Raw genomic sequence first — 27,938 nt, forward strand, 5'->3', positions numbered from 1 at the left:
AAACCTGAATGAGTCGAATAACATCATATCGTCAGGGATAGTGCAATACAGCGCAACGAAAACAAAAAAAAATCCTATGCTTCCCAAATTTTATATGAATATTCTTTCTCTTACCCCCGGTCGCTCGGTGGCGCGTCTATAACTACTTGTATGTAAATTCAAACAATGTAAGTACAAATGGTACAAGGCATGTACAAGACAAGGGCATACAAGGGAATTGGACCACTGCATTTGTTATTTCATTCACAGTCATCCTACCATGCAGTCCGCCTCGCAGGACTGCGGAGCAGGATATAGCTCACACAACTATACTGCTTAGCCGTCCAATTATCAATATTAAATCTGTGACGAGTTCTATTACTTATAATGATAGTATTTTTTGTACAGTTTATGGCTCTTCCACTCTTTATAGCTATAATAGGAACCTACATAAGATTAGATCTTTAAAACTACACATAGGATTTTGATGCGGTTTTTTTTAATAGAAATTCAAGAGGAAGGTTTATATGTATAATTTGTAAAGGTTTTGTGTAAATTATTTGAACTATATACCCGTGCGAAGCCGGGGCGGGTCGCTAGTGTATAATTAAAGTAGGTAAATAACAATAAGTAACTCTGTAACCTTAACCCTAGATAAAATCATATTTGTCCCAGGTTAACGAGACTACCCTTTGAAGTACCTATAGTTATTGTTATTACCTATTTGCTTTACGGTTTTTTGTTTACAGTTGATTACTTAAATTGACAAGTCGTGCTGTCACTCCCATTAGTCCCATTATTAGAATATTGACGATGTAGGAACGTAATTATGTCAATGTTGATGATTGCGCTCGTTTACATAAGGTCTAGTTTAGTGCGGACGTTTGGACATGTATCTAAATTAATGCATCGCTCGGTTTATGATGTTTATAGGTACCTATTTCGAGTTTCCCTAGTACGTACAACTCCGACAAGATTAGAACAGTACGTCATCTTTTTAATTACCTAGGTCAGAATAATCGCTGATCTTAGTAGGTAGGTAATAAATCAATAAAGTAGTAATCATTTAATCCAGATAACATTGATCCATAATTAAAACATACAAATAAAGAATTAGGTAGGTTCGTAGGTTATATATGTATATTTTTTTTTTTTAGCTGGTTTTTATGGAGGCTTATATAAAATATAATATATATTCTAGTGAATATAATAGAAATTATATACCTACTAAGATCAGCGATTGTTCTTAGATAAGTAATTTAATAGATGGCGTACTGTTCTAATCTTGTCGGAGTTAGTTGAGTACCGTTGTACGTATACGTAAGTACTAGGGAAACTACGGACACTTAGGAAACTGAACTTTATTATTTTTTATTAAGATTAATTAATCTCCAATTATCAGAAATTTTGAGATTTGGCCGTAATGCAGGAAGCATACGATATTTAGATATCCTCTACCCGCAACTTCGTCCGTATAGACATCGTTAACTGCCCCCCACCACCTCCCCTTAGTACACCAATACCTCTCTCTCATACTACATTGAAACTAGGTTTAAGGTCATTGGAATTAATTCAGCCGTTTTTACTTGAAGGAGGAACAAACATCCAAACTTTTACATTTATAATCGTACGAACCGTGGAGGTCTAGAATCCTATATGTTTTAAGAATAAATACCTGCTTTTCTACCTACAACGCTTTATAATAATGTTACCTAGACCCCTTAGGTAACATTATTATAAAGCGTTGTAGGTAGATTTAGAATAAAGTAAAGTTTTGTGCAGAAATATAATGTGCGTTTTGGAAATGCTTCTTGGAGCAGCTGATAGCTGTAAAATGTGAGAAAAATAAAGATGAAAATAATTAGACCTTGTTACACGTAAGGCCCTATCCTCGCTAAGCCCAACGTTCGAGCATGGCGTGACATCAGCTACCTACCGTTTGACCGTAATCGTGGTCAAATCACGTCACGTTCCCACTAAGGCCACTAAGCCGCGCCATGCCGCCCTGAGCGCTCGTCCAGTGTCCTCGGACGCTGGTCAACTGTCCGTCAGATTCGGCTGTTAAAAAAATCGGTAAATTACTTTAATAAAGCTTGAAAATTAAAAAATATGACGGGCTTGGAACTCATCATCTCCTCCATTTGCAATGCTACTTTTTGCGAAGTGGTTTATGATAATCCTATTACAGGTAATTTGAATTTGAACGTTGTATTTTGTTCCTGATTAAAGTTATCTAGTCGGCGTAAAGTATAGACGTTTTGACGATGAATTGCGGGAACACACAGCCAGCCGGCAGGCGGCAGCCCACGGCGATGCCGATGCACCAATTTATATACTTATAACTACCTATATGTATCTATAGCGATCCGGCTCACTAATCAGTATCTATCTAAATGTGAATGACAATATTTCGGATAACTTTTATTTTACAATAAAATCTCGACCAAAACTCATAAGAGTCACAAGCATCCTTAAACATACAACTTGAATATAAAACGAACACTAACTACAATTAAAATACAAGTAAAGCAAAAACTGCACCTACCTAGAGTTAGACCAAGAAAACTCTGCAACGATTTTGATAGCACGCAATGCAAGTGTTATTTTAAACGTCGAACTTCTATGAAATTATGACGTCTAAATAACAGTTGCACTGCGTGTGCTATCAAAATCGTTATAGACTTTTCTTGGACTAACTCTATCAAAATTTTGTACCCTTGCTAGGGTGCCCATCACGCAGGTAGCGTTCCCGCGCTGGATTGCTATTGTAATTTTGTATCTGCAATATTGTTATTCCTTGGATTTATATAATTTTTTATAGGTATAGGTTCTAAGTATTATTATTTTAATCCTAAAGCAGGTAGATATATGCATTGTTCCTTATTATGCCTGTACCTATAAGTACATAACGTTTTTATTTATTTATTTGATAAACATAAACATAGTTCCCATGGCCACTTGGCCATCTCCTGTCTCCATCATCAGATCAGCTCCATGTCATCATAAGTAAACGTATTTATACAGAGTGGGTGCCAATAACCGGGAAAATTGTAACCACTTGTTCCTGACGTTCTTACAAGTAAGTATTAGGTATTATAAGTATAGGTTTTTGGCAAAAAAAAAAAACATTTTTGGTACAAACTTTTATCGCTGACTGTACTTTTCTTTCCACAGGCAACTAATACTCATCTAGACAATTCTAACAACCCCAAACACAATTATTTTGCGTTGTTTCATTACAGCTCCCATGGCCACTTGGCCACCTCCTGTCTCCATCATCAGATCAGCCAGCTCCATGTCATCATAATATTGCATTGTCACCCGATTTACATAATTGCAAAATTTAAGCTCATTCGGAAATCGGGAAGTGGGTCAAATTAAGCTTCCGGCACGGTTGTCGGAGATGTATCATTAATGTATCGTTAAGAATGTTCGCAGTGGCGTAGCGTGAACCAATCTAGCCGTGGGCGAAAACCACATCTGCGAGGCCCTTTTCAATGTGTTTTCCCAAGGTAATAAAAAGGTTGGCTTTGCGAGGCCTCCCCCGCCTCCCGAAGTGCGAGGCCGTTGGCGAAGGCCCCGATTCGCCCACGCCTAGCTACAAGTAGCATAGCCACTTAATCTTAGCTGCCGCTCCGTTGGTGGATCAGCCACTCAAACACTTAGAAAACAAATGTGATTCTGGTTATATACACCAGATTATTTCTGATCTTGTCACCTTGCCACAGAAAACATCAACATTGTTTTATGTTTTATTCGCCTGTAAATATACTCAAACGCTAACGGATGACGATGACTACGATTCGCTGAATATACAACATGTTGATCAGGCTATACGTTATGAGAACCTGAGTACCTATCGTCGTCCGTTTCGGTGGCGCCCTGCAATTGATTTATGTTTAATTTTTTAGATACCCTACTGTCCGTGCAACAACAGGAATTCCTGGAAATCGCTGAAGACCTTAACGGCAAACATTTGAAAATAGGCACTTACGATGTGAGTTTAGCTAATAAAAACTTTAATTGATTCATTGGTTTTGAATTGTATTGTAGCTTTTAGGATACCATTGTGTGATTATTTAACAAACGGTAAATGTAGCTAAGTGCGAGTCGGACTCGTGCACCGAGGGTTCCGTACTTTTTAGTATTTGTTATTATAGCGGCAACAGAAATACATCATTTGTGAAAATTTCAACTGTCTAGCTATCACGGTTCATGAGATACAGCCTGGTGACAGACAGACAGACGGACAGCGGAGTCTTAGTAATAGGGTCCCGTTTTTACCCTTTGGGTACGGAACCCTAAAAGTAGTTTCGCGGTAGTTGTAGGTTTATTTATTACTCGCAGCGCTTTTCAAACTCAAAATAATATCACATTGATTGACATCAATTTTTAAGTTCGAATTGGATTCACCCTACGTGTGCTACGGCGTAGCGCGTAGCAGCAATTTACGCATTGTAGCATTTGTAGCAAAAAATCGTCATTTGTCTGTCCATACGGCGCGATTCGGGAAATGAATTAGAGATTCACTAGATATGAAATAGTCAAGATATGTGACGTCCCACGGGCAGAGATGGGCAAAATGTAATCGACTAACGATTAACGATTAAGATTACAAGAATTAATTGCGACTGACGATTGAAAACGACGATTGATCAATCTTAGTTGTATAGAGTGCAACTAATTTAGTTGCAACTAAATTAGTTGCCGATTGATTTCGGACAACTAAATTTTGTAATCGACTAATTAGTTAGACTATTTTCTCGCGACTAATGTTAGAAGCAAATTGAATAGAATACCTCGGTATGGCTATGTTGACAGACTGATTAGGACATCTTAACGGATGTTTAAAAATAAAATAGTCATGTATTACTTACGATATTTTGACCGTTTCTAAGGAGTGAGATCTGTTCTCACTATTATTTTGCTACTAAAGTAGTGCATCTCTCTGAAATTGGATTAAATTTCTCTTATTTAAGGGTAAATAAGAACTGGGTACTTTGTGCATTAGTAAAATAACACTTAAAAAAACACAATTATATAAATCAAACTTTGTATCTATACATATAATAAAGCGGAAGAGGGTCGAAAGTCTGTACATGGAAGATATTCGAAAAAGAATTGGCTGGGGATACTTAGAATCGATAACAGAACACATTCCAACAGTTTTTAGAATTTTTGTCTGTTTGTCTGTTTATCTGTTTGTCTGTTTATCCGTTTATCTGTTTATCTGTTTGTCTGTTTATTTGACCGCACAACTAATGAAAACGGCTGAACGGATTTTGATGCAAACTTTACTAATCTGTCGAAAAAATCCACGGCATAGGCTATAAAAATTTGAGAAATTGTACCCCTAAGGGGGTTAAAAAGGGGATGAAAGTTTATATGGGGTTCAAGATTTATTTTAAGCTAGCAATTTGAAACTTCGTAAGAAGATATATTATTGAAATACAAAAAAACTAATTTCAGCGTTTTTGAAAATTCATCCCCTAAGGAGGTGAAATAGAGGTTGAAAGTTTGTATGGAGATCAATTTTTTTTGAGTGCGTTACTTGAAACTTTGTATAATGGGCATATTATTATAATACAGGAAAAGTGATTTTAGCGTTTTCAAGAATTCGTCCCCTAACAGGGTTAAAAGGGGGTTGAAAGTTTGAATCCATTACAAATGCTTTGAAACTTCTTATTCTTAGAAAGGTATGATAGACGATTACAAAAAAACTAATTTTGACGTTTTTGGAAATTTAACCCGGGGGTTCCGAAAACTTTAAATCCGATTGTCACTTGACACAAAGCTTAGAGTTCCGATTTTACACTTTTCCGAAAAAAAAAATTTTTCCGAATTTTTAAATTCCGAAAAATCATTGTCCGATCGGAAATAAAATAATTCGTTATTCAGAAATTCGGTTTTTTACAAGATCGGAAAAATGAAATCCGTGATATTCAAATGAAGACTCACGTTTTAGTAATTATTACGGGTACCTGTCGTGCCGCGTCATGTTAAATTCGGCATAAAATATTATTGGCATAAAAATTCGGCATAAATAAATTAGACAGAACTGCGAACCTGCGAACCCGAACTGTTGCTAGAAGTGGGTTAGGTTAGGTTAGAACTGCGACCCCCAAGAAAAGGAACTGTTGCCAGAAGTGGATTAGGTTAGGTTAGAATTGCGACCCCCAAGAAAACGAACTGTTGCCACAAAAAACGGCTTTTTGAGTTTTCGGAAATATAAATCTTCGTGATTTTCATCATTCGTAATTATGACAGTCGGAATTTTGATGGGTAGAACATTTAAAAATCGGAATGATAAAATTCGACATTCTAAAATTCGGAATAATTTGTTTCGGAATTATGTAGTCGATTTGGCTAGGTACAGTCAAGGACGTAAAAATACAAAAATGGTACTGTATCGTTCGATATACACCTACTACTCTATGCCGTTTAAATCACGTCAAAAATTTGAATAAGGGCAAAAAAATATTGATTTTGGAGTGTAATTTTATTTAGAGGTAGCAAAGAGGATATAATATTATAGAGCGGTACTGTCATAGTAATATTTGTAACCACAGTAAATTCACTGCCATCTATCGACATACTTTAAAACTAAAAATGAAGATTTATAAAAATACGATAAAATGTATTTAAATATGGATAAATGTATTTTTTTATTTGCGGTAATTATTTTTTATTATTTTGACCCATGTTCTTTCACTGATATGCGTTAAAATTGTTAAATAATAACAAACGAAACCGTCAACGCCCTCTATACGAGAGTAGGCAAAAGGTAGTAGCGACATCTGATCGAGAATCAAATTTTCGTGATTTTCGAGGCACGTTTTTTCCTTAGACTGTATCCATCTATTACGGAGTAATATCTGTCTTTGGCGGTAGGTACCTAATTGTAAAATATTTTATCTGGACTACAGTCCTCTGGCGTATCCATCTGTCAACTTTACTTTAAGTTCCGTCTCCAGGGGACATTGAGATAAATTAGGGGTGAATTAGCCGCTTACTGACACAGACCGAATTCCACGCAGGCGAAGCCGCGGGCACAGCTAGTATTAAATATAAAAGCAACCATGATATGTATTTAGTTAAACTAAAGTTAAACTATAATTTTAGCTCAATCGGATGAAGATATCTGCTTCAAAATAAGTCGCAAAATTCTACCCAAACTAACATAGTTACAACATACGAGTACCTCCGTATGTTACATACATACGTACTTGTAGTTACATATTGCAAGATAAAAAATGCAAAAACGGGCGACTACGTAGTTTTAATATAGATTTAATCGTGAAATTTAGTCGATTGAAACTAAAACTAATTTAGTTGTTAGTCGAACATTCTCACAACTAATTTAATCGCAACTAAATTAATCGCGATTAAAAAATGACGATTGATATTTTTAATCGATTGATTAGTTAACTAAAAGATTAATCGATTAATGCCCATCTCTGCCCACGGGTAAAGGTACCTTATGGCGGTTGGAGCTTACGCTATTATTAACGCCGCTCCAATTAATATTGGATAGCGCTTACGTCGCATAGCGCTGCAATAACTTGCGGTTTTATGCGACGTAAGCGCCAGCCGCCATAAGGTACCTTTTGCCGTTGAACGTCACATATCTTTACTATTTCACATCTAGTGAATCTCGAATTCATTTCCCGAATCGCGCCGATAGTTAGTATTTGCGCGTTTTCTAAAATAAATATTGAAAACCTGATTCTCCAAAAAACGAAATGAGCCCAATGAGCTATAGGACAAGTAATTGCTTAATTGTACCTATTCTCTTACATTAACAACGAACATTGTATTGCGAAATAAATAAACTAAACTAAACAAGAATGTCCAGATTTAAAATAATTAGGTTTTCAATATTTATTTTAGAAAACGCCCATTTCCGTAATGATATTAAATTATATTATTTAATTATTAAATTTCCAGAATTATCCTTTAAGTTGGGTACACACTGAAGACAACGGAAAGCTCACTGGACGTGGCGTTGCTTTCATCGTTTTGGACATATTGCGCGAACGGTTCAACTTCACCTTTGATGTAGTCACGCCGGCCAAAAACTTTGAAATTGGCGTTAGAGGCAGAATTAAGGACTCATTAATTGGATTGGTCAATAGTAGTGTGAGTTTTCTTCGAAGTAGCGAATATTATAATTATTTAATTATTAGACAAAGTCAACGTCTCAAATGTCGGAATTGATTGGTGGCGCAACTCGTGTCGACTTAAGACACTCCCTTCGGTCGTTTTAATTTATCGCCACTCGTTGCGAATTTCCTATTTTTCGCACTTGTATCGTAATGTACTATTACTAACTGTTTTAACAATTAAAATTTGATTAATATGAAAGTTTCCTTTATTTCCTCGCAAGTGTGGTGAAAAACGTCGTATGAAACGCGTGTGCATTGGTCATTGTCATTACACACATCGGTTTTCTTATTGCACAATATCGCCTCGTGTGTAATGACCAACGTAGCACACTTGTATCATAATGTACTATTATTTTAATATCTGATATAATTATATTATTGTACACAGCAAGTGGACATGGCTGCAGCTTTCCTTCCTGTAGTGTACAAATACGAGCAGTTCGTGGATTTCTCTACGATCCTCGACGAAGGCGTGTGGATGATGATGCTCCAGCGGCCTAAAGAGTCCGCCGCGGGCTCCGGACTCCTGGCCCCCTTCGAAATACAAGTGTGGTACGAATTTAGGCAACGTGTACGCGGTTATAACACTGATGCGGAGCCGCTCCGGTGTGTGAGCGAGACAGCGCTTATCTAATAGCGTTTATAGCGATGTCCCGCTCGCATACATGAACGGCGTGAGGATCCGCATCCAATGTGAAGATTTTTACTACGCATACCTAGTATATATAGGTTTTTATGTTTAAGTAACAGAGTACAAAAAAATCTGATTTGCGAACCGAATATCGAGGGCTAATGTTCAATATGGGATGTATGGGCAAAATTGTTAACTTAACGATATTTTTCATCATACCTATGGAGAAAAAATTTTTTTAATAAGTGGTACAGACATCGTCTGCCATTTTGTTTGTTTATTTTAGTTGTGTTGTGTGTATGTATACATATATTTATTTACATTTAATTGGCTTAAACAGGACCCAACGATACTTCATTTCGAGAGATCGTATATATAGTTTGCTAAGTCCTAAGCAATAGTGTAAAGGTAGATAAATCGCTTTATTGAAACTATTTCTCGTGCAGGTATCTGATCTTAGCGGCAGTACTCTCTTACGGCCCGTGCATCACTCTTCTCACGTACTTGCGGTCTAAGGTCGTGAAAGACGGAGAGAAAAACATCTCGCTGTCGCCCAGCTTCTGGTTCGTGTACGGAGCCTTGCTGAAGCAGGGGACTACATTAGCACCAGAAGCAAGTGAGTTCGTGATATGGATAACACGTAGGCTGGGCCGAATTACAGTGAGCTGCCAAATTGCATGGAGAAATTATGAATGAATTAATTGTTGAAGTCGCCATGCACTTTTACAGCTGATGGTAGGTACCTACCTACAGGTGTCGGAAAGTTTCCTAAACGTTGGAATAGTTCTCGTAAAGTTTTACAAGAAATAAATAAACTCCGGTTTGGAGACGGAATTTTTCGTTTAAATTGAAATTGAAAATATTTATTTCAGGCACAGATCCCATATAGTTTAGTACAAAAATTATTATTTATCTACTTACCTATCTATATCTATATTAGTGTGTACATAAAACAATAAATACCTAAAACTAATTAATACTAATTATTCCAACGCCTCATCAGTGGGCAGTCCACTCTGACGACAAATGAGTTTAGGAGACCATAATTCATATAATTGAGATGTTTCTGAAATATTTCCATGTGTAAATTTCGCAATTATGGATAAGTAATTTCCGTCGGCATATCAGTAGGCCGAATAACCCGATACTTGGTTAGGGTAAAAAAAAGGTATCAATAGAAGAGAAAAAATCGAATTACTCCGCAGGCTGCATCCGCTTGCTCAGGTAAGTAAGTTACCTACTTGTTTAATTTTAACCGACTTAAAAAAAAGGAGGAGGGTCTCAATTTGTCGATATCTTTTTTTATGTAAAACTGTTTGAAATGCCGTTCAAATTATTACAAACATATTGCATTTCATAATATTAATAACATAACGTAACAAGGACAAATCGTCGAAGTTCCGTTCTTATCATCATCAGCAATTCCACTTTATCAAATGTCCCTTTTTTGAATGTAAATGCTTGATTTGTTGATAAAAACACCAATACAAATTAAACAAAAATACAAATACAAATTGTAAGGTAAGCAAAAAATTGCCTGCGTCGGGCACAATCATGCCTTTAAGATTTGAGGAGTTCCCTCGATTCCTCATGCATCCCAGCATCAGAACTGGGTTTTGACAAAAACGGGACCAATCTGTATGTATATATATATATATATATATATATATATACTCTCAATCAACAATAGTTATTTACGATACAAGTGCGGAAAAGAGGAAATGCGAATTACCTTTTCGCACGTGTATCGTACAACGTTTTACAGTACATATGGCCCTTTAAACTTTCGACATATGCACGAAAAGTGCTCTTTACGCACTAGTGCGAAAAAGTAGCACCATATGTACTACTGTAACGATACAAGTGCGGAAAAGAGGAAATTCGAAACGAGTGGCGATAAATTAAAACACGACCGCAGGGAGTGTTTTAAATCGACACGAGTTGCGAATTACCTATTCGCACGTGTATCGTACAACGTCTTACAGTACATATGGCCTTTTAAACTTTCGACATATGCACGAAAAGTACTACTTGACGCACTAGTGCGAGAAAGTAGCACCATGTGTACTGTAAAAATAATTTCCAAATTCGGTCGAGAAATGACCTAGTTCTATGGAGTAACGAACATTAATATAAAAAAACATACTAATCGAATTGAGATCCTCCTTCTTTTTAAATCTTGAAGTCGGTTAAAAATTTCTTTTTACTAAAAATTTAAAAATAAAGTTATTAAAAAAAACCGCCTTAAAAAGCCCAGTAACTAAAAATTTAAAAATTATTGGTGCATAAGATTTCCTGATGTGATTGAAGTCGGTGCCAAGCCGAATAGGTCCCCCGCGCGTTCGACGGAACGTTCGAGCGTGGAGGAGACGCTCGTGCTGAGCGATACGGGCATATTAGCTTGGCATTTACTTAAAAAACACCAGGAAATCGTATGTAAATACCAATAATTTTTTTACTTTTAGTTCCTGGGTATTTTGTTTGTGTACCTTCCATTCTGATTGGCATGGCTGCTTGTTTAGGAAGCAGTGGTAAGCTGGCTGACCACGACCATTGGTAATTAGTAGCACGGATGCATAATACCAATTTCGATTGTAGATGTTTCTACTATAGCACGTGTATCTGCGTATCACTATAGTAAATATTTTAGAATATAATTATAGCATATTTAACTCTTTAAAGCTTAGCTTTTTTCAAGACTTTAGTTTGTTGGTATCCCTATAAAATTATTCGAAGTTCTTATTCGAAACTAAACTATACCTAGGTTTTGATAAAACGACTAGTTAACACGACTTTCATTAGGAGTTCGATTCTTTAACGTGCTTCTATAATCACTTTAATGGTATATTTACCTTTCGTGACATAGTTTATTTTAAAGCATCGACGAACGACGGCACAGATGGTATCGATACGTTGCTAATGGCCATCCATATATCACGGTCACACATGACGTGACTCCGTGAACCAGGATTTATACTTAATGCCGTAATACAGATGAGGGGAAATAATAGTCTTTACACATCATTTGTCTTTACTTTTACCTATGTCTGGCCTTCTGTAATTAACTGAATATTAAAGGTGTAAAGAATCTTTAATGTAAACTTGTCGCACGGTTATTGAATCTAAATAATGATAAGTACGTTCTACATATTGGACTCGATGATTTATTAGATAAATGTATGAATGTTTTATCTTGATACAACAAAAATGTGACACTATTTTGGTCAATGCTTGTACAGAACTGGGTCAACACTCAATACCTATACAAAGTTACGTTAACATGAAGATTTATGACACTTTTGTTAAGCAAAATGTAAGACGCAAATACACATTGCACAAAGATCTCGGAGAGTGGAATGCAACCCTAACGGTTCCACTACAAAGAAATCATTACAAACCGCACACATTGACCGGGTCATGAGTAACTAATATATAGTTGTTTGTGCAACAAGAGTGGAAAGTTGGTTTTTCTTGCGAGTGTTTATTTTGAGTCCCGTGAAAGCGAAAGATAGAATAATTGAATCACGAGCGAAGCGAGTGATTCTAAGGTAGAATCTTGAGCGTAGCGAGGGACTCAAAAATACGAGATGTAAAATAACTTTGCTCTCGTGTTGCACACATAATTTTTCACCTCAGTAGTGAGAACATATTAAAGGTTAAAATGTATTTCGAATTACACAGAATAAACAGAAAAAAAAAGTATTATAATATGTACCATACCATATGATACGATACCAAACCATACCATACCATACCACACCATACCATACCATACCAGACCACACCATACCATACCATACCAGACCATACCATACCATACCATACCACACCAAACCATAACATACCATACCATACCATACCAAAACCATACCATACCATACCATACTATACCAGACCAGACCATACCATACCATACCATACCATAAAAAAAATGTTATAAAAGTATGAAGTTCATGGCCTTCACTAAATTAAAAAGCTACATTGTTTCACTCCAGGGAGTGACGAAAGTAGGCTTGTTTAAGCTGCTGAGGTGAAAATTATATATCGCTTCGCACATATTGACCGACTATTAACCTACACATGAGTTAGAAGTACCTAGATAGATACATACCAACCTCGTTTGACAGATACCACTCGGATCCTTTTCACAACGTGGTGGCTGTTCATCATCCTGCTATCCGCGTTCTACACGGCCAACCTGACTGCTTTCCTCACGCTCTCCAAGTTCACCCTGGACATCGAATACCCTGAGGACCTGTACAAAAAGAACTACCGCTGGGTCGCACCAGAGGGCAGCACAGTGCAATACGTTGTCAATGACGCAAGTAGCACCAAATAACTTGGGTTGTTCATAGCAATAGCACTTAGATTCATTTAACAAAACTTCTGCCGCGGCTTCGTCTGCGTAGAAGCCTGCGCTTGTTTTTAGGGTTCCGTACCCAAAGGGTAAAATCGGGACCCTATTACTAAGACTCCGCTGTCCGTCCGTCTGTCTGTCACCAGGCTGTATCTCATGAACCGTGATAGCCAGACAGTTGAAAATTTCACAGATGATGTATTTCTGTTGCCGCTATAACAACAAATAGCCACTAAAAACCGAATAATATAAATATTTAAATGGGGCTCCCATACAACAAACGTGATTTTATTGCTGTTTTTTTCCGTAATTGTACGGAACCCTTCGTGCGCGAGTACGACTCGCACTTGGCCGGTTTTTTTTTATTGTACGGAAAAGCATCCTACCTAAAAATAACACAGTAAAGCTCTCGTTTCCTAGGATAGCTGTGTGCCGTCATGAAGCGGCCGTAATATTACGGACGCAAAAAAATGTTCCTTCAATCACCGCCCTCTAGGAAACCGCGCCATTTTGTTAACATAGACAACGTACTAGTGAGTCATTCGTCACGCTGTATTACGGCCGCTATATGACGGCACCCCTATCCTATGAAATCACTTATAAATTCGTACGTAAGTGTGACACGTGGTTCGCGGTAGACCCAGAGCTTCAGTAAGGCTATACTGACTGCACTAACAAGGAACCAATTTTTAGGATGTTAGGACGACAAGTAAGATGTACGAGTATCATCAAAGTCTTGCGTGAAGTTGAGAGACACGCTGAAACAGTCACTTTCCCATTAATAACATTAGTAGCGATCAAACCTCGTTATTAACCGACTTCAAGATTTCAAAAGGAGGAGGTTATCAATTCGGTTGTTTTTTTTTCAAGTTCGTTACTCCATAACTCCGTCATTTTTGGACCGACTTTGAAAATTCTTTTTTTGATTGTAAGTATATACATACAGATTGGTCCCGTTTTTGCCAAAACGCAGTTCTGATGATGGGATCCATGAGGAATCGAGGGAACTCCTCAAATGTTAAAGGCATACAGTGATTTTAGTGTTTTCATCAACAAATCAAGCACTTACATTGAAAAAAGTGACATTTGATGAAGTGGTACTGCTGATGATGATCAGAACGGAACTCTTCAATGACGCATAGTTCACGTTGGGCGATTTGTCCTCTTCGTTATGTTTGTTAAGCAAGTTAGGTTTTCAAGAAACATTTTTGTCAAGCTCGACTTTTGATGATGGGATCCATGAGGAATCGAGGGAACTCCTCAAATGTGAAAGGCATACATATAGTGATTTTTGTATTTTTATCAACAAATCCAGCATTTCCATTTTAAAAAGTGACATCTGATGAAGTGGAACTGCTGATGATGATCAGAATGAAACTCTTTAATGACGCATAGTTTACGTTTGGCGATTTGTGCTCTTCTTTATGTTTCTTAAGCAACTTAAGTTTTTAAGACATATTTTTGTCAAGCTCGAGTTCTGATGATGAGACCCATGAGGAATCGAGGGAACACTTCAAATGTGAAAGGCATACATATTGTGATTTTTGTATTTTCATCAACAAATCCAGCATTTACAATTAAAAAAGTGACATTTGATGAAGTGGAAATGCTGATGATGATCAGGATGGAATTCTTCAATGACACATAGTTCACGTCTGGCGATTTGTTCTCTTCCTTATGGACCCAGACCCAAACTTGGACCCGGACTCGGACCCGGACCCGGGTCTGGACATGGACCCCAACTCGGATCCGGACCCGGACCGAACTCTGACCCAAACTTGGACCCGGACAGCCGGACACGGACCCGGACTCGGATCCGGACCTAGACCCGGACCCGGAAATGCTACTAGAAAAGTGGGTTAGTTTAGGTTAGAACTGTGGCCCTTACAGAAACGAAATGCTATCAGAAAAGTAGGTTAGGTTAGGTTAGAACTGCGAGGGGTGCAGGGCTGGTAGACCTCCTTGTGGTGCACCCTGGGAGGGGGAGGATAGCCGCTCAGTTGCGCGTTTGCTATTCTCCCTCTGCAAACTACCAGTCACAGTCGGCAATGGCAGTCGAGTTTTCTCCTGCGCTGGCTTTAATGCCGTGTTTGTGTGCTCCAATGATCCTCAGGGCTATGCCGGACAGGGCCTCCCAAACCGGACAGGCCTGAGGAGAGGGGTCCCGATGTGCGGCTCCGCGTGTCCCTCTGAAACCAGCAGAGGGCACAGTGTGAGACGCCAGGTCCCACTGGGACGGAGTCGGTGCTCGGAAACGAGCTGCCGTGGGTTGGCGCAGACCGCCCGGTGCGGCGTTGTGGCTTTGGCCACCGTCGGGCAACCCGTAACCCGCACTGAGCGGACCGGGGACCTGCCTCACTGAGAGGAAGGTCACGTGGAGTTAACCACTATAAAAAATCCCCAATCCCAAGGTGTGACTGGCGTGCCGATGGGATGCGTGGCTGGGGGGAGCCCAGTCACGAACGTCAGAAGGGGGGGCATACCCCCTAAAAATAGCAAATCATGAGTGGCCAAAATAGTAAATCAATACCCCAGGAGGTCCCAATCCTCTGTGACACCACAGAACGGGCAAATGCCCGCGCTGTGGTGCCATGCTGCCCACCGTATTCTGGGGGGGCACACCGCTCAAGGACGAAAACCGACGACCATGGCAAACGTTTACCGGACAACGATGCATGCGGAGTAGTTTTAAGGTTGCGCGGAGGAGGGGACGAGGAAGGTGCGAAAACTGCACCCTCTCCAAACCCCCTACCTATGGAGTTTCGCCCAGTTCGGGATCAAAGGGGGCGATTTGTACGCCACGCCGTCCCTGAAGTCAAGGAAGGAGAGGAGGAGGCGCCCGTGGCACCGCAGGAGTTCGTGCGGTCGCCCACACCAATTCCCACGAGGGTGTTTTGTGGGAGGAGGGCTCGTGGTGCGCCGGATACGCTCTCCCCAGGTAGGGAGGAGTTCTTCTCCCCCACAAGGCTGGACACCCGTGACCTTCCCAGTGGGGGAGAATTCTTTTCCCCCCGAGAATCGGATGCCGACGTCAGTGATTCCGAGGGCCCGGCGGAGACAAGCGCCCCAATGATGCATACAGAGGAAGCTGCGGCGGCACCAGTGCGAGAGTGTCGGGTGTCGCTGGAGCGCCTCGACAAAGTAGGTGCGAGTCCCCACGCGACCACAGAAGTCGAACCCCTTCGCTTGCCGGAGTCTGATTCTCCTGTGGCTAGCGACCGGGTGCTTATAACCCGCTGTGATTCTCCAGCTCCAAAGTGCACGGGACGGGTTTCTACGACCACAAATAAAAAAGAGACAGGAGCATGTGTAAGCGAAAAAGAAGCGAATGTAGACGAAGATACTGAGAGCATGATAACTGTGCGCTCCGGGTCAGCTCCTGATGACAGGCTTAGAGACGAGCGGGCTGAGTCGGATTCAGCAATGAGTTCTCACTCAATCGGTGACCACGAGAGACGGTTCTGGCGGAAACGTGGTCTCAGCTCAGGGTCAGAGACTGATGGAGCCACCGAGAAGAGGTCTCAGTCCGTACCAAAGAGAGGTCGCGGTCGGCCTCCTTCCACCGGACATTACGTTGGCCTTCCCAAGGCCAAGGAAGACTTAAACCGCGCCAAACGGGGAGAAAAGAGGGTAAGGGCGGAAGAGGAGGTGGCTGGTATACAGCGGCCATTGTCTACTCGAAGCCAGACAGGCGGCTTAAGTTCTGACTCTGGCCAGCCCGGTGCGCAGGATAACCTCTGTGCGGCTGCACTCTCCCAGCGCGTGCAGAACAGCCTGGAAGCAATATCACATGTTGCCAAAAACTCCGGCCATCTAAAAGGCACCTTCGTGAAGGCACTGAAAGATGCCGCCGTGTCTATAAAAGAGACAGTCGATTGCCTTTTAGAGCGCACCTCTACGGAAGAAACAAGGCGACTACAGGCGCAAAATGACGCCCTGCGAGCTCAGATGACTGAGCTTAAAGCAGAAATGACCCAGCTGAGAGCGGACTTTCGGGACCAGTTCAGGCGAGCGTCCCCAGTTCCGTCTCAGCCAAAAGAAAATACACAGCCGGCCAGTACCTCCCGCAAGGGTGTTGCAAAGGCTTCTAGTATGGAAGATATGATGCGAACCATGACGACCCAGATAGGACTGATGCTGGATGCCAGGCTAGGAGCCTTGGAGCTAGAGGGCAGGCTGCTGCCAGCCCAACCTATGCGGCCACCCTTGGCTCACGACTGGCCTGCAGAGCGAGCTACGTCTGCACACTCTGCAGGCACCCAGCCTGATTCTGTAGCGGAAACGGCAGCGGTTGCTTCCCCTGTCTCTTTAGGCGGTAAACAAGGCGCCAAACCAAAACCAAGGCGCAAGAAAACTACTCTGGCTGCCAAGGAAGCGGCTACAGCTAGAGAAGTACCACAGGAAGCACCAACGCCTGCTACGGCTCCTCCGCGTGAAAGCTGGAAAGACACGTTGGGCAGAAAGGCCAAAAAGACGGCCAAGAGACCGACAGCTGCGCCAACTACCACAACGCGCGCGCCTAAGTCACTACGTAAAAGAAAACTCCAGCCTCCGCGCACTGCTGCAGTCAGTCTCACTTTGAAGCCGGAAGCTGTGGAAGCTGGAGCTAAATATGAGACGGTTTTGGCTGAAGCCAAGAGACGCATAAACCTGGAGGATCTCGGGATTTCTGCTGTTCGCTTCCGAACAGCAGTTACTGGAGCTCGAATGCTGGAGCTTCCTCCTGACACGAAAGAAGCGGAGATCGCGGCGGACGCTCTAGCTGAGAAACTGCGGGAGGTTCTCGACCCTAATGTGGTCCACATCCAACGGCCCGTGAAATGTGCTGACATCCGCGTCATGGGACTGGACGATTCAGCGATCGCTGAAGAAGTTGTAGCGGCCGTGGCTGAGCTCGGGAAATGCGCTGCTGAGGCCGTCAAGTCCGGTGTGATGGCGCGTGGCCAGAATGGCTCTAGGTCACTCTGGCTGAGTTGCCCTGTGGCTGCTGCCAAAAAAGTTGTGGATGCGGGTCGCCTCAAAGTAGGTTGGATTTCGGCGCGCGTAATACTCTTGGACGCTAGACCCCTTAGGTGTTACCGTTGTCTGGAGACGGGCCACGTTGGTGCTAAGTGCAACAATGGAGTCGACCGGAGCAACCTCTGTTATCGCTGTGGGGAACCCGGACACAAATCGCGCGAGTGCAATGCCCAACCGAGTTGTGCTGTCTGCAAGGCAGCTGGGAAACCAGCTGATCATTCGATTGGTGGCAAAGGGTGCCAGAATAATAAGACTCGCCCAAACAAAGGCGCCGGGAAAAGGAAGACGCCAGGAGTGAGTCAAGATTCACCTCCACCTTCCCAGCAAAACACTGTGGAGGAAACGATGAACACATCCCAATAACAGCCAAGCCTTCAAGCCTTCAAGTGTATCCAGGCGAATATTAACCACTGCCTTCTGGCTCAGGACCTATTACTCCAGTCCATGGTTGAGTGGGGTATCAAGGCGGCTGTAGTTTCGGAACCCTACTTTATCCCGAATCGGGACGATTGGGTGTCGGACCAAGACATGACGGTGGCCATAATTGCCCCCGCTATAGCCGGATCTCCGGCCATCGAAAAGACTGTGAGGGGCAGGGGGTTTGTTCTGGCTGTCATAGGTGGCTTAGGCATCATCGGGATTTATTTCTCACCCCGACGTGTCCTTTCCGAGTTTGAGCAGATGCTCACAGAAGTTGGAGCCCTGATAGGTCAGATATCCCCTATCCCGGTGCTGGTCGCTGGGGATTTCAATGCAAAGTCAATGGCATGGGGATCCCCAGCGACAGACGTCCGGGGGGAGGTGCTGGAAGAGTGGGCGATCTCTATGGGGTTGACTGTCCTCAACACCGGGTCGGAGAGTACATGCGTGAGGCCCCAAGGGGAGTCCATCGTGGACGTTACCTTTGCGTCCAACGCCTTGGCCCGCCGTGTACAAAATTGGAAGGTGGAGATTGGCACAGAGACGCTATCGGATCACCGATATATCCGGTTTGATGTCACAACCCTGCCCGACACCCCCAGACAAAACCGACCCGCTGTGGGGGACAGTCCAAGGTGGATGGTGTCAAAGCTTGACAGACAGATCGCAAGGGAGGCGGCCATAACCGAGTCCTGGAGGGCTACTAATGACCCAGCGCAGGTGGTACAGGTCGATCAGGAAGCGGAGCTTCTCAACGCCACTCTAACCCGTGTGTGTGATGCGTCAATGCCAAGGGCTAAGCCTTTCTCACCCAAACGCCAAGTGTACTGGTGGCGACCTGAACTCCGCCAATTGCGGAACGCTTGCGTGGCTGCGCGTCGCCAGTATACTAGATACAGGAGAAGGCGGATCCGAGACCAGGCAGAGGAAGAGGCCCGGTACGATGCCTACAGGGAAACACGCTTAGTTCTGCAAAAGGCTATTGCGAAAGCCAAAGAGGTCGCTTGGGAGGAGTGGCTCGAGACTCTTGATAGGGATCCTTGGGGCAGGCCGTATCGAGCTGTTAGGAATAAGCTCCGACCTTGGGCGCCTCCACTGACCAGCAGTCTCCAAACGGACCTTCTGAGGCGAGTCGTCAGTACTCTGTTTCCAGAGAGGGGCGAGTTTGTGCCGCCAGCTATGGCGCCCAACATAAGACCGCCGGTAGTGGCGAGAGAGGTCCCGCCAGTAACGGAAGTCGAGCTCGATGCTGCCGCCCGAAAACTCCGGTCGAAAAAGACAGCTCCCGGACCAGACGGCATACCTGGTCGTGCATTGGTAGTAGCACTCGCCGAGCTGGAAGAAGGAGTCAGAGGCCTTTTCACCTCTTGCCTGACTCAAGGGCGGTTCCCCGACAGGTGGAAAACAGGCAAGTTGGTGCTCCTCCGGAAGGATGGGCGCCCACCTGATCAGCCATCGGCCTACCGCCCAATAGTGTTGCTCGACGAAACCAGTAAGCTCTTCGAGCGTATAATCGCAAGTCGTCTCGCCAGGAGCCTGCAGCCGGGTCTGAGTGACTGCCAATATGGCTTCCGCCCACTGCGCTCGACGCTGGACGCGATTGCCCGAGTTAGGGACTTAGCCGAGGAGGAGACCTCTCAGGGTGGGGTTGCGATGTGTGTGTCACTAGACATTTCCAACGCCTTCAACACCCTGCCCTGGGAAACAATTAAGGCGGCTCTAAAATACCATAACGTGCCCGAGTACTTGCAGAAAATAGTGGCGGATTATTTTGCAGGCCGCGTTGTGATATTTCCCACAAAGGATGGCTGGGGGAGACGGGAGATGTCGTGTGGTGTTCCACAGGGTTCGGTGCTGGGGCCGCTCCTGTGGAACATTGGGTACGACTGGGTCCTACGCGGGGCCACTCTGCAGGGGGTCAGTATTACATGTTACGCTGATGACACTCTCGTGTCGGCCCGTGGCAGGACCCACAGGGAGGCCGCTTACCTAGCCACAGCAGGGGTGGCACTGGTGGTCCACAGGATCCGTGCTGTAGGCTTAGAAGTGGCCCTGCATAAATCAGAGGTTCTGGTTTTCCACGGGCCTCGAAATAAACCACCGGATGGGACACAGATAACTGTGGGAGGAACTTCCATCGCCGCCGGGTCGACGATGAAGTACCTGGGACTCGTTCTCGACGGCAGGTGGAAGTTTGAGGAGCACTTCCAGCGCCTGGCTCCAAAATTGCTGGCTGCAGCTGGAGCCCTTGGACGGATCCTCCCTAATCTAGGCGGACCAGGAGGAGCCTGCAGGAGGCTATACTTGAGTGTGGTGCGCTCAATGGCGCTCTACGGGGCGCCAATATGGGCGGGTACCCTGAGCTCTCGGGGTGCGGCCCTGTTGCGCCGTCCGCAGCGGGCCATAGCTCTCAGGGTGGCTCGAGCGTACCGCGACAACTCGCACGCAGCAGCTGGCCTCCTAGCCGGGAGCCCGCCATGGGACCTTGAAGCTAAAGTCCAGTCCGCGGTTTATTGGCGAGTGCTGGAAGCAAGGAAGGAGGAGAACTGGCCCGCCCCACGTGAGGTCCGCCAGTGGCGTGAAGAGGCGCGAGACGCCCTCTACCAGCAGTGGTCAGAGCGTCTGGAAATCCCGGGTGCTAGCCGGGACCTAGTGGCCGCTGTGCGGCCTGTTCTTAAGGAATGGGTCGAACGCAAGCACGGCGCACCCTCCTTCCATCTCTCACAGCTCCTAACGGGGCACGGCTGCTTCGGTTGGTACCTATGTGAGAGGTTAGGAAGAGAGCCGACGACGGTGTGCCACCACTGCAACGAAGGAGCCGTAGATACGGCCCAACACACGCGCGAAGAATGCCCTGCGTGGGCGGAGCCCCGCGCTATCCTGTCCGCAGCTGTGGGAGGAGACCTCTCACTGCCGGCGCTAATACGCCGCATGGTCAGCAGTGAGGTGGTATGGGCGGCAGTAGCCACCTTTAGTGTCACCGTCCTGACACAAAAGGAGGCTGCAGAAAGAGTGCGCGAGGACGATGCAAATTCGCTCCCTCAGCGCCGTAGGAGGCCAGGCCGGCGGCGAAGGGCCTACGCAGCCCGAATGATGCCGCCTTAACGGGGACCTGCGGGTGATGGGCCGGGAGTTCCATCACTCGCCTGAAGAGGTTCTGAGCTGGAAGGCCCTCAAGTGTTCCGAGGCGCCTTCAGCGGAGTAGGCTGCTGGAGCAGTCCCAAAAGACGAGCCCGCGAGGGCAACGCCGGCGGGGTATCGGAGGCCTAAAGTCACGTTCCCGAAACCCCGCCCACAAAGCGCGCGGCGGAACACCCCAGGGGGTTTAGTCCGTGGGAGTCGGACATACCCACCTTAGGCTTCTCCCGGGCCGGTGGGATCCATTACGGATTCCCCCTGGGTAAAAAAAAAAAAAAAAAAAAAAAAAAGGTTAGAACTGCGACCCTTACAAAAACGAAATGCTACTAGAAAAGTGGGTGGTTTTACCTACTTTTCTACATTATTAGGCAATATTATAATAATTAGGCAATTAGGCAAAATTAGGCAAAAGATGGATTAGGATAATTAGGCAAAATATGCTGTCTTTTTCATTTCATTGTCTGAAATCTAAGAGTGCACCATCAACAATAAGTAAACTTTCAGCGGCATCCCCCATTGAAGTCGGTTTTTTTCTTAAAAACTACCAATGTTACTGTTCATTGAAAATAAGGGTTGGCAAAATGGGTACCCCAAATTCGCCTTTAGTACATAACCTCGCCTTAACTAGGATTAAATCATAATTACGCTATACTTAAACTGTATCATGGGATTCATGGGCGAATTCAACATTTAGGATTTGGAATAGATTTTAGTGTAATTTTCATTATAGGTATGTATGAATAGTTATTTACGATACAAGTGCGGAAAAGAGGAAATTCGAAACGAGTGGCGATAAATTAAAACACGACCGCAGGGAGTGTTTTGAATCGACACGAGTTGCGAATTACCTATCCGCACGTGTATCGTACAACGTTTTACAGTACATATGGTCCTTTAAACTTTCGACATATGCACGAAAAGTGTTATTTTACGCACTAGTGCGAAAAAGTAGCACCATATGTACTGTAAAATGATATGGCGAAGTTGTCGAGGATAGGTTAGCTTTTTTTTACTTTTTTATAATACTTTTACGCATCACTCGTTTTATTGTGAATTCAATGGATATCTATTTGTAAAATTATTAAAATTACCTACTACTATGGACGAGGTTGGGCACTAACGGTGATGTTGTTGGCTTCCCTGCGATATATACATTTGCCAACCCTGATTTTCAATGAATCGCAATACTCATAATGGGATTTGGTAGGGATAAGTACCTATATCTAAGCTACAGATGCTATTATTTTAGGCAGACGAAGACTTGCATTTTCTAAGCGAAATGGTAGCTAATGGGCGAGCCGAGTTTCGTTCAGTGAACGTCGATCGCCAGTTCTTACCCTACGTGACGGCGGGCGCGGTGCTTGTAAAGGAACAAACGGCCATAGACCATCTCATGTTTGAAGACTACTTGAAGAAGACCAGGGACAAGGTGCCGGAAGTGAAGAGGTAAGATAATCATATCAATGATAAATAACCTCTATAAGGTGTTCGACGATCAGCGAGTAGCGTTATAAAATCTAGTTAGCATTGTATTTTTAAGTAACTGTAACTATTCGTATATTACACTTTAAACTCGCGTTTTGTACACATAATTAATGTCATAACCGGGGTTAGACCCGGTAATGACATTAATTATTATTATTTACAACGACGGGACTTAATCGCGTGAATTTAATACTTATTTTACGCGATTAAGTCCCGTCGTTGTAAATAATAATGAGTAAAAATCGTGAAAGTTTAAATCAGTGACATTAATTATATTCGTATATTGTATCTCTTTTATCCATAAGGCATCTGGACAGCGAATATAACTTGTTTTCTCGCTGCCGGCTAGACGTCAGTCTCTGTCTCTATAGACGCCATAACAAAATAGCAAAGATATAGGTATTTAGAGGGTATTTATTAATCAATAACTCTTTGAAAAATAAATAGACAGCAGGAGCCAAATTCACTCAAGAGACTCCTTTACTATTATGACTTAAGTACTTGGTGTTCATCCATATATGATCCATATTAAAAATAATCTTGTTTTCAGATGCACGTATGTGGTCGCCCCAAATCCCTTTATGGATAAATTACGGGGTTTCGCTTTTCCGAAAAAAAGCAAATTAAAGTTTTTATTTGATCCAGTGTAAGTGTTATTTAGGGGCCCGTTCCTGTAAATAAGACAAAAAATAATTATAATAGGTATCAAAAACTTATTGTTTTCGATTTCCTGGGTGTCCAGGTAAAACCGAGCTGGATTTATATTTTTTTGCGATAAAACTGTTAGTTATTTGTATTGTTGCTGATGGAATAACACTAACGGCCTGATTAGAACTAAGAGTCCCCGGCAAGCTCGGCCGAATTTCACCTTCTCGCATTAAAACTAAGTGTTGGATTGCAATGAAACTTTGCACATACAATGACATGCCTGTCTGATATATATGCCTGTAATTAGTATATATAGCTCGAATTTAGTATTAAAACAAACGAAATAGAGCCAAAACAAGTTATGTATGAAAAACTTAAATTCGCTGTATTTTTTTTAACTATGGTAAGTATTACAGGCACAGATATACCTTATCCTATTGTAAGTACAAAGTTTCAGAGCAATCTAGAAAGTCGTTTTAAAATGAGAGCGTAACTACGTTTGTATGGAGAACCGAGCTTGCCGGGGACTTAAGATTTCATTTTAGATACGTCCCACCGACGCGATAATGCTTCAGCAAAGATAATAAATATTCAATTAAAAATTTCAAGGTCCATTTTGACTGATAGGTTAATCTAACTTTGCTAGCTCTAAGACTATTGTTTTTTTCTAGCCTCACGTATCTTTTACAATCGGGTATAGTAACGTATCTAGAACACCGAGACCTGCCCAGTACCAAGATATGTCCGCTGGATCTACAGTCCAAGGACCGCAAGCTGAGGAACAGCGATCTGTCGATGACGTACATGCTAATGGGGGTCGGCTTAGCGACCGCTATCGCTGTCTTTGGTGGAGAGGTATTACCTATGCTTTATTTTAATATACAACTATACCAACAAGTAGTTCGCATTTCAAACCACATTGAATTCAAACCTAAACGCGAGGAGCTACATAATTGGTCCGAACACCTGCAGTCACCGGCTATAATTTTGTACAAGTTTGTATTTTACTCTCACGTGCTCCATTCAAAATATGCAAGCCGTTGGAAATATCCTTAAATGCCTTTCATTACAGCGATAAAACAAATCAGAAAAATTACGTGCTTTCTTAGATTTTTGGTACTAGAGTAGGTACCTACGTCTCGATTAACGAGGTTGGTATAATAGGTTCTCACATTAGCAGTTCGAACAAGCGCAAGTAGATACCAACGTTGGTGCTAGACTCAGAATTATTCTGAGGTGCTAGAAAACCATTCAATGTTCATAAGTTATAAAATTAAAAAAAACATTAATAAAACTAATTTAAAAAAGAATATGGAAAATTTATGGGAGGATTTCTGATTATAATATATTTTCTGAGCTTCGTTCTGCGATTAAATTAATGGAGGCATCATGGCATAGTTTATTTATATAAGGGAGTGAAGAAAACATAAAAAAAAAACAATTCTTAAGCTTTTTGGTAATATGTAAAATCTAAAAAGGACAGCAGTATAATATTCCTGATTCTCTCTTCCTCCACGATAGCGTAGCTAACGATGGTAATGCTATAACCAATCTTTTTACCTAATTTTTAACCGACTTCTTTACTCAGAAGTACCCAGAAGGAGGAGGTTCTGTATTCGGTTGTGGCTATTTTTTTTTCTCTCGAAAACCACCAATTTGATGAAGTGGACCTGAGTGATGATTGTTTTGATGTTAATGATGATGACACACGTGATCCGATTTGAGTAATTCTTTTTTTGTTTGAAAGAAGTTACCTCCAAGGTGTTTCCGTAATATTTTTGGTTCTGATCTGATGATGCAATCCATGAGGAATTGAGGGAACTCCTCAATTTTTAAAGGCACGTGTATGGAGATTTCGGTGTTTCCTAAAGTAACAATCATTTCCTTCCGAAAACCACCAATTTGATGTAGTGCAACTGTAGCCTTACCACGAGTTTTACACAACATATTTTTTGTAACGTTTTCGTAACTTGTTATACATCTCGCTCGCACTAGTATGCCAGTACGAGAGATGCATAGAAAGTAAGTTACGCACACGATAGCGAATATACCAATGTCAAACTCGTGGTAAGGCTACTGCTGATGAAGACCACGAACGAAATGTGGAAGGTCCACATTTCGTTCGCCTTATATAATTGGGTGTATTATGATTTTTGATGTAGGTAGTGTGGGAAACGGCCAAAGAGACTGCGAGGTGACGGGTAGGTGTGAGAGGTAAAGGTAGAGGGTAGTGTTTGGGGGGGTTTGAGGTTGGGGGTTGAGGGGTTGGGGTTTAACGAGTCAGGGTTTGCGAGGTTAGGGGGTATTTGCTCCATACAAAAATACCGGTATTATTACGTTCTTTTTCGTTCTTTTGTTTATAATTTCATTTTTAATGGGACGTTTTAATAATGCAAAATTGTTTTCTAAATACATGATTCAGTCCTACGTAATGAGAATAAAAAAATTCAAAATATTGGGCTATTTCGGGGTTTTTAAAAAATACCGGTTCCGAGCCCTGGTTGAGGGGGCGGTGAGTTGATGGGTCGGGGACTGAGGGGTTGGGAGTTGAGGGATTGAACGATTTGGGTTAGGGGTTGCATCGATTGAAAACATTGTTTTACTAATACATAAAACCGTTTTTCAGATGATAATCAGATATTACGTCCGTATCAAAATCAGAACAAATCGGGGCGAAAGAACCAAAACAAAAGGCGTAAACAGTTCGAAACACAGACGTTTCAGAATCCAAGACGACAGCAACCCGCCACCTTACGATTCGCTATTTGGGCACAACTCGCGGTACAAGATGAATGGACACTCCACAACAAAGATTGTAAATGGGAGAGAGTATTGGGTCGTCGGCACAGTGAGCGGAGACACCAGGCTCATACCGGTTAGGACCCCTTCCGCGTTTTTGTATCAGCGCGGTAAGTAAATGAAAACTGATTGCCTACCTTCTTTTGGCTAGAAGGCTATCTTCGAACGACCGTTTACGAATATCTACATAAAATTGTATAAGATCAAAAGAAACGTTTGACTAACTACATTATCTTTCTTTGAATCACCTAAGTTAGGGGTCGAAAAGCCGCGGCTCTTTGGACTTGCAATTGCAGCTCTTCAAAACATTACAATTAGACCGGTCAAATCAATTTTGGTAGTTTTTGTAAAAATGATGATTTCTATATTACTCCATTCCAGATAACATTAGACTTTTTGACAAGTTTTCACTACGACATTGATGCATCAAGGCGGTTTGTTTACAGGTGGCCTACCGCGAAACGTGAAAATCGCAATTTCGTTAACTGCGTCTCTATCGATCGAATATGCAATGAGTGATAGAGGCAGCAACCGAACTTTCGATTTTTGTGTTTCGCGGTAGGCCCTGTGATTGTGCTAGTGACACCCTCACCCTCTACGCAGAGTTTTGTGTCCTTATTGTCTAATATTTATTTTTATCTTTTTAGTACTAACGATATCTGAGCTTAGCCGTGGACGGGTAAACTATAAGACTATGAAGCCCTAAAAAGATGGAAATGGATTTCTTGCAATAGTTTCTTTACCTATGCCTCTTTAGGTGTTTTATACATAGGTATCAACATTTCTTTATTTACTACAGTAAACTACAGCTATATTTTTCTATTATTTACAAATTATAATTTGAAAGTCATTAAGATGGATAAATCAAGTGAAAGTCTTTTCATCCTCCATATTTTATTTACTTGGTTTGGAGCGTACAATCCAGAAATGTTACCTACTTATTGAATGATGTTGCTTATTGAATATTGTTTGACCTGTGACATGAAAATTGCTCTATAAAGAACCATTTTCCCTTCTGTCTAATCCTATCCGGAATTGAGTATATCTACTGTGGTTGTATTCAAGTTTTTCGATCCCTGACCTAAGGATTTATGGCGTTAACACATTCACTGCCAAGAACACGTTCATTTTGTAATGGAAACGGGGCGCCCGGCACCGAAAGTTAAGAATGGTAATAATTATGTGAAAAATATCTCTTGATCAATTTCTTGTACCTAATGAGTACGTAATATTAGGCCCAGCTGTAAGTAAGTAAGTACTTATTTACAAAGAATAAGTAGGTACAATAGTGTCTTAG

The 27,938-nt window shown here is 42.5% G+C and overlaps 2 protein-coding genes across 4 annotated transcripts in view; both read left to right on the forward strand.

The window, feature by feature from the left end:
• Positions 1 to 27,938, forward strand: part of LOC134741701 (troponin I) — a 443,517-nt gene that overhangs the window by 139,515 nt on the left and 276,064 nt on the right. The gene's annotated exons all lie outside the window — the stretch shown is intronic.
• Positions 1,979 to 26,787, forward strand: LOC134741666 (glutamate receptor ionotropic, delta-2). 2 transcript variants are annotated; one of them, XM_063674528.1, is made up of 10 exons: positions 1,979 to 2,167; positions 3,891 to 3,976; positions 7,927 to 8,118; positions 8,533 to 8,696; positions 9,222 to 9,391; positions 12,903 to 13,100; positions 22,963 to 23,155; positions 23,745 to 23,840; positions 24,514 to 24,697; positions 26,469 to 26,786. In XM_063674528.1, the coding sequence occupies exons 1-10, from the start codon at positions 2,089 to 2,091 to the stop codon at positions 26,757 to 26,759; spliced, it is 1,653 nt and encodes a 550-aa protein (XP_063530598.1). In that variant the 5' UTR covers positions 1,979 to 2,088; the 3' UTR covers positions 26,760 to 26,786. The 2 variants fall into 2 exon arrangements, with proteins under 2 accessions (XP_063530598.1, XP_063530599.1); XM_063674529.1 differs by lacking the exon at positions 7,927 to 8,118 and having other exon boundaries at positions 26,469 to 26,787.

This window comes from Cydia strobilella, chromosome 5, assembly GCF_947568885.1.
Source record: "Cydia strobilella chromosome 5, ilCydStro3.1, whole genome shotgun sequence".
NCBI lineage: Eukaryota > Metazoa > Arthropoda > Insecta > Lepidoptera > Tortricidae > Cydia > Cydia strobilella.